Source organism: Onychostoma macrolepis, chromosome 06 (assembly GCF_012432095.1).
Source record: "Onychostoma macrolepis isolate SWU-2019 chromosome 06, ASM1243209v1, whole genome shotgun sequence".
Classification (NCBI taxonomy): domain Eukaryota; kingdom Metazoa; phylum Chordata; class Actinopteri; order Cypriniformes; family Cyprinidae; genus Onychostoma; species Onychostoma macrolepis.
In genome coordinates this window covers 17,759,443-17,771,605 of record NC_081160.1, presented here as the reverse complement: position 1 = coordinate 17,771,605, position 12,163 = coordinate 17,759,443, and the positions used below count along the sequence as shown (strand labels likewise).

At 34.3% G+C, this 12,163-nt stretch overlaps 2 protein-coding genes across 2 annotated transcripts; one reads left to right on the top strand and one right to left on the bottom strand.

The window, feature by feature from the left end:
• Positions 1 to 53: 53 nt before the first annotated feature.
• mrpl47 (mitochondrial ribosomal protein L47) lies at positions 54 to 2,704 on the top strand. The gene is made up of 7 exons (XM_058779792.1): positions 54 to 232; positions 365 to 495; positions 742 to 802; positions 880 to 976; positions 1,860 to 1,990; positions 2,093 to 2,188; positions 2,464 to 2,704. Exons 1-7 carry the CDS (start codon positions 63 to 65, stop codon positions 2,570 to 2,572), a joined length of 795 nt encoding a protein of 264 aa, XP_058635775.1. The 5' UTR covers positions 54 to 62; the 3' UTR covers positions 2,573 to 2,704.
• actl6a (actin-like 6A) lies at positions 2,696 to 10,782 on the bottom strand. Its single transcript, XM_058779791.1, has 14 exons — positions 10,576 to 10,782; positions 10,173 to 10,249; positions 9,912 to 10,086; positions 9,583 to 9,683; positions 9,376 to 9,473; positions 8,827 to 8,921; positions 8,496 to 8,602; positions 8,268 to 8,357; positions 8,135 to 8,196; positions 4,194 to 4,308; positions 4,032 to 4,112; positions 3,822 to 3,917; positions 3,646 to 3,732; positions 2,696 to 3,454 (listed from the first exon to the last, which is right to left on the bottom strand). The coding sequence occupies exons 1-14, from the start codon at positions 10,598 to 10,600 to the stop codon at positions 3,374 to 3,376; spliced, it is 1,290 nt and encodes a 429-aa protein (XP_058635774.1). The 5' UTR covers positions 10,601 to 10,782; the 3' UTR covers positions 2,696 to 3,373.
• Between the last annotated feature and the right edge of the window lie 1,381 nt (positions 10,783 to 12,163).

Sequence of the window (12,163 nt, the reverse complement as noted above, 5' to 3'; positions counted from 1 at the left end):
TGGAACTTTTAACGTGGAGAAATGTGTTGTTGTTAATACTACTGTCCGGCAGGTGGCGCTGCATGCTTCCGTTCGTCGTTTCGTTTGACATTGTCAAGATGGCTGCGGCCTTAACGAGCCGCCTGACTGCCGCTGTCTGCAGACAATTTCAGCGTGTTGTTACTGTCTCTTCACACACACAGACTCAATATGCGACTCAAGCGTTCTCCAAATTTCATTCGTGTCAACGAAGGTATCTTTTTCTTGATTATATGTCGGGCTTAAATTTCAGTGCATCATGATAGTGTCTTAACCAGAATGAACGAAGCATGATTTAATATATCACCAATTAATGTGAACTTTTTTCATATCTGTCGGAATTTAGACAAATGTATGACTCGTGGTGGTTCAGAAGCTCCATGAATTACCGAGCACTCCACACATCCTGTGTCAGAAGAGGACTGGATGAATTCTTTGACCTGCCAGAGAACTGGGGTGAACAAACGGTTAAATCAGGTACCAGCAATATTACATACCATTTCACCTAAAAATTATTCTTTTCTTTTTTTTCCTGTTACTATAAGCTGTTGTCTTTGTCTCAATACAAGTGAGCTCCCTATCTAGACAGCATTATATCCAGTGCCCAAATATTCTGTCAAGATAAGAAGCCTACTAGGTTTTGAGATCCAGTCATATTTATCTACCATCTCACTCTTGATAATATATTGTGTTGATAATGATGATTTTTTTGTAACCTCAAAGGTGCTCCATGGACTGCCAAACAGCTTAGAGTGAAAAGTAATGAAGACTTACACAAACTTTGGTAATTGAGTAGTTTTAGTTTGAAGACTTTCAAAGTTAAAATTCAGTAAATATTAAAATACTATTTGTATTTTGCAGGTATGTTCTTTTGAAGGAAAAGAACGTGTTACTCACTTTAGAACAGGAGGCAAAACGACAGCGCCTTCCTATGCCCAGTCCAGAGCGCCTCAAAAAGGTATCGAATTGAATTGAATTTAGTTTCCTTTGATGAAATGATATAACCTTGAAAAAATGACTGTGGTGTTACTATGGTACAATAACCATACAGTACTTTGGTATACCGCTTAAAAGGATATTAAATAAAGACCATGTTCCATGAAGATATTTTGTAAGTTTCCTACTGTAAATATATCAAAACTTAATTTTTGATTAGTAATATAAAGACTTAATTTGGACAACTTTAAAGGCGATTTTCTCAGTATTTTATTTATTTGCACCCTCAGATTCCAGATTTTCAAATAGTTGTATCTCAGCCAAATATTGTCTGATCCTAACAAACCATACATCAATGGAAAGCTTATTTATTCTGATTCATTTCAGATGATGTATAAATCTCAATTTCCAAAAAATTGACACTTATGACTGGTTTTGTTGTCCAGGGTCACATATCATGGCTTTCATAAATTAACTAGCACAACTTTTTTCAACACTGATAATAAGAAATGTTTCTTAAACACAAAGTCAGCATATTAGAATGATTTCTGAAAGATCATATGACACTGAAGACTGGAGTAATAGCTGCTGTGGATTTAGATTTGCCATCACAGGAATAAATGATATTTTAAAGTATAATAGAAAACAGTTGTTTTAAATTATTGAATGATCAAATCTATTTGATCAAATGTTTTTCATAACCACTGTTCTGAAGGGACATATTGGCACAGCCTGCCAAGTTTTATCTGCTGTATTCTTGGTCTCATGATTCTCTTTAAGGAAATGACAGCCAGAAGCAGCTATGGGTCCTAAAGTTTAAACACAGGGTGAATCTGCGCCTGTTCTCTTCAATTTGTCAAGTGTACATGGATTAACCAATATTCCACTCTGAATTCTTCTAATAGGTTGAAAGGTCAATAAAGCGTCTTGACACAGTTGTGACAGAACGTGAGGATGCTCTGCGTTTACTACAGATGGGACAAGAGCGAGGTAGACCGGGCGAATGGCGCAGAAATGTTTTTGGCAAAACCTTCTGGTAAGCAAGTCAGATGAGTAAACGTTTTGCAGATTGTTCTCCTATGCACATCTATTTCATGTTTGTGTAATGTAACTTATTACAAGCACGTTTGTTCATCAGGTACCGTTTCAAGGAACATCCAATCCCCTGGTACCTGAATTCCAGATACAAAAGGCGGCAATTCTTTGAACCATCACATGTTGCCCCTTACACAAGGCAAGCCTCAGATTTTAAAATTTTTCCCCATCAGCGTAACAACAATTGTAACTGAAAAATGTATTTTATGGAATTATATTTTAGATAAGAATGCAAAAGTTTTGCATTCTTTGCAAGCAACTGCAAAGCGTCACGTGAACACAAAAGATTTGAAATGTATTTTTTTCCATCATGGGTCTCCTTAAAATAGTTATTTACATAGATGTTGACACTAATAAATGTTATTACATTATGTAAATGACAGTAATGTTTAACTCTGCTGTTCTGTATTTTAGGTTGAGCCTTGAAAAATACCTGAGGAGTAAGATACGGAGAGAAAAAAGAGAAACGAGAAACCAAAAGAGGCTTGCAGCAATGTTTTCAAAGAAGACTGCACATGCATAAAACCACTGACAAGACTTTTCGCATTTAATATTGTCTTTTCATCACGTCATTTTTTTTTCCATTTCTCCAGACGTTTTGGAGATTCAAAATATGTTGTACAGTCAAATAATAAATTCAAACCTGTAACTGAGACTGTTTTGTATGTATTTACCTAGTCATTTTTACATTTCATGTCTGAATGCGTAAATTATTATTACAAATCATTCTCTCTTTTGAATAACTTTAATAACTGTCTGAATAGACAAGTTGAAATGTACTAATTATTAGAACAAAAGTTTAAATACAAATGTGCACAATCACTACACTGACAATTTTATCTCTTTTAAGTAATATGAGAGAAATTTAGACCAGTTTAACAAAAAAAAAAAAGAAATTTATTCCCAAAAAAGCCCATTAATTGTTAAAAGCATAAACATTTGGTTTCCTGCAGTGCATTTTCTAGGAAATGGCAAAGTGGTGTAAATTAAAAAAACTCTTTCAACTGTTCTGAGCACTGATACATTTGAGGGATATAATTCCCATGTTCCAAAAGACATAACCTTGTCACTGGTATTTAAAATTATTCAGGTGGTCAGAAACATTTTTGTCAGTGGATATATGAAAATATTGTGTTGAAGAGTAGAAAAAAGTACAACCATGTCAAACTGTTTAAAATATGGTTTGTTTGCACTAAAAATAACAGTAAGTGTCCTTGTTAGTTCCTGAGTCCACTAAGAAGGCTTTTTCTACTAGGTGGTGTTGTGTTGTTTTATTTTTTTCTTTCTTCTCCCTCTGAAGGCAACCAGGTGTTGATGGAACTGGTTAAGGGCACTTCCTGTCAACACACTGTTTCCCACCTTCTTCATACTCCTGCTTTGAAATCCACATTTGCTGGAAAGTTCCCTAAAAGTAACACCACAGAGTCATAATTAATGTATCGTGTTGTTAGACTTAAATCAGGAGGTGAACATATTGACAGTGATATTAAAAAAACTAAATATTGATACTGTGCTAATACTAAAGGCTACATCTAATAATAAACAATCGTGCAGTTAAAATCTGATCCCGTGAGAGCCCTACTGAATACTACTTACCAGAGATGCAAGGATAGAGCCCCCAATCCAGGCGCTAAATCTGCGCTCCACAGTTGTGTTGTTGGCTATCAATTTCAAACGCATACTCTGCACAAAAGACACAGAACAATCTATGTTATCATTAAAAAAAGTAGCGTAGCAAATCAATATAAAGCAAACCAAAATGTGCCACTTACTGGTGGCGTCTTCTGCGAGAGCTCTCTGTTAAGTCTGTCTGTAAAGCCTTGGATGAGAGTGTTTCCTCCTGTAACTACCACACTGCCATACAGACCCTGTTAAAAAAAAAAAAAATATATATATATATATATATGGGAAGCATAATGTCACCTGTATTGGCATCAAAGACACAGGACATGTAGATGTACAGCAGAGTTTTAAAATCTTACTGGTCGAATGTCTATGTCACACATGCCAACGCTGGTGGTCACAACATGGCCGACTCCCAGCATGGTGTTCCCTGACAGACCCTGTGAACATGTTAAGTTGCCGTAAGAAAAAATAACAATATGAAAACATGACTTGGCCAATGTAAGAAGGATATTTCTTGCCTTAGCGTTTGACGGGTCAAAAAGACCCTCTGGGATCTTAAGTCTTTCAGCTCCGAAATCACAGTTGTACCCATTAGGCAGCTCATAATGAACAGTGGGCATCTGGGCAGCTACTCTGTATAAGACAAATTGTGACAATGTGGCATTTTTCTTTTTCCATTAAGATCATAAGCATTGCACATACCTAAAAGCTCAACTGATAAAGTTAACTATGATATATAAACTTAAAATGTTATATAACTACCGTTCAAAAGTTTAGGGTCAGTACAACTTCTCTTCAAGTCTCTTCTCCTCACTAAGCCTTTATTTATTTGATCAAAAATACAGTAAAATCAACAATATTGTGAAACACTGTTAAAATTCAGAATATTTTTCTGTCCTAATATACGTTAATAGACAATTCATTCCTGTGATGGCAGCTAAATTTTCAGCAGCCAGTACTCCAGTCACACATGATCCTCAGAAATCATTCTAATACATGGATACTGCGCTCAAGAACAGTTATGCTGCTTTATATTTTTGTGTAAACCAACATACATGGCAGAGTGGTACAAGGCATTTAAAATGAACTTACTTCAATTATATTACTTGCATAACCTTGGGCCCTAAATAAATCATATACAAACAAAAAAAATAAAGCACTAATGATGAGCATGGATGCTGAAAAAAATAGTTTTACTTTGGAAAAAGGCTCAAGACTGGGCTGTACATGGTCAAGTTACTCTTTGTACTTGAACTTGGAATTGTATTTGGAACACCTCTCTCAACACATTACACAAAATGAGGATATTAAGGGGATTAAAATGAGAGAAAACAAAATAAATGAACTTATGCGGACAATATTTTGATGTACCCATGGGAACCTACATATTCTTTACCTCAATTAATGCAATCATTAGAACAATTCAGAAAACTGTCAGGATATAAAATGAATATAGGTAAAACCCAGTTGCTTTCATATAACTATAGTCCACCAGAAGAAAATGGAATGGCAAGGGATGCATCATTATACCAAAATGCACCTATTTTCCAACAAATAAAAAGAAAGAAAGAAAGAAAGACACAGCAAGATGGAACTTAATTCCTTACTTCATTTTCAGTTCAAGGATTGAATCCTTTATAATTAACATGTTGCCCAGAGTGTTATTTCTATTTCAGACCATACAGATAGCGATTAACCAAAATCAACTTGATGAATGGGAAAAGATGTCATCAAGGTATATATGGCCAGGTAAAAGACCAAGGGTTCATCTTAAAACCTTAAACCTCTGTTTTAAGAGGCCCAGTGGAAAAACACTGAAGAAAATATATAAGAAAATATCCTTAACTCCCATACAGGCAATCCTAGCTGATAGCAACTTACAATATTATATAAATACTACTGATAAACCATGAGCAAAATATGGAAATTCGGAAAACTATTATAACAGAATATAAATCAGAAGGAAATCTAGTGCTTCTCAAATGGTGTGCATGTCAGATTTTATAACAAATAGATTAGATACTTGATTTAGGGACTGGACAGCTTAAGGAATAACAGTTCTATATAAAACATTAAAAGGAGATTTGCTACTCAGGTTTGAAACATGGGACTTCTATTGGTAACCTACAGATACAAGATTGTGAATATGAAGATGAATAATACAAAACGTGTAATAGATTTGCTTAGAAATGCCCATAACTTAAATATTAATAGTAGAATTCTCATGCATGTATAAAAATTGGTAATTCTGAAAACACATTCAACCTGTTATCTTAAAACAAAATTAGAGAAGGAAGGAGGGATTACTATATCTGAGGAAGAATGGGAAATGATGTGAAGGAATCAATGGAAGTGCACCAGTTCACAGAAATGGAAATTGAAGGCTGGAAAAATCTGCTAAGATATTTTGTTACACTCTCTCAGAAATCTCACTATGTTAGTAACACTGCAGTTTGCTGGAAAAATTGTGAGAACCAAAATATTTTTGGGGACTGTCCAGCTATCTTAGATTTTTGGAGAGAGATACACAATGCTTTCCAAGATATTTTTAAATGTGTATTACGCCTAGAAAGTAAAACCTATATACATCTACCGCAAGATTGAGGAAAAATACATAATTCATAAATATAATGTAGGTGGTTACTAAAAAGACTCTCACCAGGAAATGGTTTGGTTTGTCACAGGAAAGTCCAACTATAAATACATGGATGGAAATTACAACAAACATTTACAAAACGGAAAGGTAACAGCATTTGTTAACCAGGAACTAGAACAATTCACATTAAAATGTAAAAAAAAAAAAATGGGTTAACCATGAAACACCCCACAGGACTTATTTTACTTTCACAAGCTAATGTTTATAATGTATAGAAAGATCACTCCCTATGTACATTGTTCTTCTCTATGTGAATAATCTGATGAATACTACTCTCTGGTTTATGGTAAACATGAATGTATGACACACACAACATTTGAAATCTAATTGTTTACCCAATGTTGAATCTGAATAAAAAAATAAATGACGCAAAAAACAGGGTTTCTACAGATATGAACAAGTTAAATCTAAGACTTTTTAATACCACCTTATATGAAATTTAAGACCTAAACCTGTAATAGAAATATACATTATACATATGTAATATTTGTGTTTAATGTAAAAAGAAAACAAAATATCACTAGTCAAAAATGCTATTTGTTATTACGAGATACAGTGAACTTTTCATATCAGCAGACAATATTTCATACAAAATATTCCCACAAAAGTACTGCATCACCAAGATTTTTGGTGGTGTAAACAGTTTATTCTGAAGCAATATTTTCATCAGTGTTCTATCAGTTTTTACATACTTAAACCTACATATTTTTATTTACCTTTACAAAGGCCTATTTTAACCTTTTTAAATGTATGTATAATTTTTCATGTCAAATTATTACAATTTATCAATAAATTCAATATACACTATAGGGCCGTTACCAGTTAGAATAAATAATTTACACTGCAAAATTACAACTGCAATAAATAATGTTATGAGATTAATGTTGTAAAAACATTTATGAATATACAAAATGTTGGGGGATGCATACGTTAACATACTCAACCACCAGTAGGTGGTGGTAAATCACCTAATAGGCGAGTCATTGAGTCATTCAACCGATTCGTTCAAAACGCTGAATCATTCAGTAACAAAACACCACCAAGTGTAGCTTGGAGATTGTGCAATACTTCTTCTGTGATGTTTGTTTGGAACTATTCTCGTTGGTGAAATAGGACAAAACAGTAAATATTGTGTCTAAAATATAAGTACTTAACCAGCCTACTTGTTTATTGAACTAAAATAATTTGCAATCATAAGAATATTCCGCAAAAGAGCTCCCTTGCCATGGTATACTTAGCATTAACTATATAATGTTATGAATAAACTAAGCATTTTTCATTTTTACCTCAGCGTGCTTCTTCTGAGTTTCTTTATGTGTGCTGTTATGCTCGTTTGTTTTGAAGTCTCGCAAAGAGATACCACTATCCATAATCAATCACTGTTTATGCTGAATGTAATAAAATCAGAAGAATCATTCACGCGTTTCCTTTTAATCGGAAGGCTGGTCAGCTTGCTGTAGCTCGACCTTTATTATTATTGAAAATATTATATAAACAATGTAACTTAGTTCGGCCTGTATTCTGCTGCTGCAATTCTGTCTGATGACACAGTAACTACCGTGGGGCAAGAAAAAAAACAGACTGACAACAGACCGAAGATGTTTTATCAGTAATGTGACCAAAAATTTAAGACCCATCAAATCTGAATTTAAGACATTTTAAGACTTTTTAAGGACCTGCGGACACCCTTTTGATGAATTTACTGTGCACATGCTGAATAAAAGTATTGATTTCATTTATTTGAAAACTCACTGACCCAAAACTTTTGAACGGTGGTGGTGTATGAAAAGTAATTGAACTTACTGTTCATCATAGGGTGAATCTGACACCTGCAGCACAGAGGCCTGGAAATCTTGTATGACAGTCTGAAAAGACAGGGAGCAACAGTCATTACATAACACATGATATAAGTTCACTTCTAGTTTTGATCACTTACATTACACATATAGTTATGCCATGAACGGGTAACTTGAGGTAGTTTCTCTTTCTTCTTCCAACTGGCTGGAGATCCTTCACGAACTGAATCCTTTCATGACAAAACACTGACATTAATTTTTCATTGAACATTTTATCTACTCCCCATCACCTCAAAAATGTAATGAGCATCCCAACCTCCAAACATAGATGATAATGACTGAAAAGAATGAACTTGAGTAGTCCTCACCTTTGATGCAATCATGTACGGAGGCACTATTTCAACACCTAACTCTTGAAACAGTTCTCTACATTGCATACTCATGAAGTCACCAGCAAGAGGAGACTTTACGATGCCTGGAAGATCATAAAACATACATTATAGAGATATCAGCAACATACATAATATATTTTACATTACCTTATTAATCATAGATAAAATATACATAATGTACATTAATGTATATAATGTATATCGTGCACAATTCAACTTCAGCATTACAATATCTACAACAGTATATTAAATCACTCAGTTTATATTTGATGAATATTAAAAAAACAACACCAGTGTTTTGAATTACCTTGTTGCAGGACATAACCATCATGCACAGGAATAGCAGTTGTGTGTGTTGATCCACTATCTAACACTAAACCTGTGGACCGTCCATTGGCAAACCTGGAACGCTGAGTTAAGGATTTAACATTTCATTTATTTTCTATAGCCTATCAAGTATTTCTAAATTAGTTGAAATCTGTCTCAATAACTCATAACTAGAAAAATTCATTATAAAAAAATCCAATGGATTTTATTCATTTACATGTCTTTTCCAGGGCTATAATTTTCAATTTGTTTATTATGAATAATTTTCAAGTGTGTCCCAACATACAATAAATAAAAAAAATTAAAATTAGGATACCTCATATATCAAGAGAATCCTTTAAAAAAAAAAAGAGGTGTTGTGGGGATGATTTAATATAAGAAAAATCTTGTTGTTTTGGCTTATTTTAAATCATTTTAAGTCATCTTAAGGCCCCCTGGTTACAAAACCACTGATCTAAATGCAAGACACTGCCTTTCATAAAGATTTGGATTTTCAAATCTTCAGGCAGCCAATTAAAATAAAGGATACGCAGACAGGACGGCTGATTTACACAAGAAGAAAGCAGGAATGTTGTAATGCTCAAACATTAACTCAGTCAGCTTCTCTCTCTTTGCTCGTGTGTTCCACTGCAAGATGAACAAAACAAGATCACATGGAGTCGGCTGAAGCATCCCAGCAGATGGCAAGTGTATGATCCAATCTGCAGATTGGATTTATGTCCGAAAATCAACATACCGAGGCCTCTGACATCAGGACTGGATGCAGACTGGGCTCTGATTTGAAGTGCATTTTGTAGGTGTGATCTAAAATGGCTTGGAAACTGTCCCAGTCCTCAACTTCAGAGAAAAAAGGAAAATGTGTCTAAAACTTGGTTTTCATATGGGCTGCACAAATAATTCTGATTCTACTGGACATCTAATAATACTGGTTTTACAATATGAACTCCTGTTAGTTTAGTTTATAACAGATTAGTTCTAATGTATGACAAAAACATTTAAAGCTGTATTAAACTTTTATTGTTTTGATACTTGAAAATCACTTTCGACCCATTTAAAATAACTTACTCATTCCATTTTTGAGAGGTGACATGACCTCCATGCTTTCTCTAGGGACCCTGAGCTGGTTGGTGTCGATGTAGTAGGTGGTGCCACTCTGCTTTCCCTTCTCTCCATCGGTCTCCATTGGTGTACTGCCATCCTCCCGGTCCAAAGTTACACCAATCACAGTAGGAAAGTCTGCCTAGAATCCACAAAACAACTTTATGCTTAAAACACTCTTTTTTTCAGCTTTATCACCAAAATATGGATTCATATAACTGCTCACACCTTGGGACAATCCTCTCCTGCATATCCAGCTCTCACTGAATATGAGCCCATGTCAAAGACGAGAGCTCCAACTTCATCTGTGAAGGACAAATAAATGTCCAAAAAGAAACAGATGAGGATACAACTAAAACACACACACACAGCATCTATAAACTCTCGTAATAAAAAATGAGAGTCCGTTACAATGCGTAAATAGTCCACTACGCACTTAATATTTTATTTTCATTAACAGCGCGCTCAATATTCTACTGTATGCTTCATTCTACAAAGCATCTTAAACGTGGACTTTGAGCTCATTTTCACTAAATAAAAGAAATAATCAAGTCATGCTAGTTTGATGGCTAGCGAGCTCATAAACGTGGCGCACTCATTCATTTGATTCTCCCTCCAAAATCGTACTTACCTCCGCCATACACTCCGCCACTCATTTTTGCGGCTGGTCAATACTGACAGAAGACAACTGTTTGATTTTTTATTTTAAAATTGGGGATATCAAATAAGAACCGTACGATTTGTATTTTCACTATCACAACAAAGGAAACGAATCAGACATCTTTGTCTTGAGAGGATTATGGTGGCCTGTGGTTGAGGTGCTTTTAACAGCGCCACCAGTCGGCATGGAGGATGAAATGAGACTGAGGCGTAAAACTTCTTCTTCTTTTAATTTTATTGGCGGATGGCAAACCAACTTAAAGGTGCATTTACCGCCACCTACTTGATTGGAGTATGGGCAGCAGCTTCATAGAGAGGAAGGAGAGGAGAAAAAATAAGAAAAAAACACTCCAAAAACAAATTAAACTTATATTATCTATATATTTCTATTAAATTCTTTCACTTATCCCATTACTTTTCAAATAATTCATCAAGAGACTATGCATTTTGGACATTGTTTTCCCTAGCGTACAGAGTGTGAAATTATATTTGAAAGTAAATAAAAAAGTGTAAAATAGTGTTAAGCCAAAAAAGTAGGCTAATGAAGTAACCAATGAGGTAGCCAATAAAGAACAATGGAGTAACAATAACGTGACGTTTATTCACATTTTTCTAAGGCACTAAGACATCTTCTGTAACCTTTGTCCTGAAAACCATAGACATAATAAATACTATATTTATTATGTCTATGCTGAAAACTATTTGGCTACCTGAAATTGTTATACTTTTTGATTATAGTCTAGTATACCATGTTTTGTCTTGTCACGTTCTGTCAAGTTCATCCAGCTTCAGCAAAGAACAAATTAAAATGTATTGCTGATTTGGTGAGTGGTAACTAATGAAAATTCTCTTTAAAGAACCAATACAGATTAAACTGAAACTGATGTCATTGGCAGGAAAAATTGAGCCTGGAACATAATTTGATCAGCTCAGTTAAGTTGACAAAAGAGAAAAGATTTGTTATGATGATGAACAGATATGATGATATGATGAAGAAAATATTTTGAACTTTGACGTCTAAATGAAACTATATGGAGTAAACCAGGGTTTACCAGTTTACCAGGGTAAAATTATTCTCTTTTAGTAATATAAAGTACAAAACAATCCAAAATAATATTTGTTTGTTTGTTTGCTTGCTTGCTTGTTTTAGTTTTTTGTAATTGTTTAGTGTTTTGCAGTTGTTTATATAATCTAGTTCCTCGGAATGTAAACATTCTGTAGTTCAAAATAAATCAAAATATAAAAACAAACAACTTTGCTTTCATATACTTCATTTTTACTTTTATAGGTATATTTGTACTAAATATTAGGAAGAGCAAATGTTTTTAACCAATACCTTACACCTTTTATTTCATTTACTGTGTAGTAACAGGAAGTGTTAACTCAACACAGGTAGTAACTCAAAATGTTTTTTCTTCAAAAATAGATCAAACAAGATTATATAAACATATGGGGGTGGGGGGGGGGGGGGGGGATACTTTAATGTTCTTTCATTGTTGAAATTCTTAGAATCACTCCCATTCATCATGCCATTATTGTTCATCACCTATTTCTGTCCA

Coding starts and splice junctions, on each gene's coding strand:
- mrpl47 (XM_058779792.1), top strand. CDS start 63: ATGCTTCCGTTCGTCGTTTCGTTTGACATTGTCAAGATGGCTGCGGCC. Junction 803..879: donor GAAGACTTACACAAACTTTG/GTAATTGAGTAG, acceptor TGTATTTTGCAG/GTATGTTCTTTTGAAGGAAA. Junction 1,991..2,092: donor GTTTTTGGCAAAACCTTCTG/GTAAGCAAGTCA, acceptor TTTGTTCATCAG/GTACCGTTTCAAGGAACATC.
- actl6a (XM_058779791.1), bottom strand. CDS start 10,600: ATGAGTGGCGGAGTGTATGGCGGAG. Junction 10,087..10,172: donor CAGGAGAGGATTGTCCCAAG/GTGTGAGCAGTT, acceptor TGTGGATTCTAG/GCAGACTTTCCTACTGTGAT. Junction 8,922..9,375: donor AAATCAGCCGTCCTGTCTGC/GTATCCTTTATT, acceptor TCAGCGTTCCAG/GTTTGCCAATGGACGGTCCA.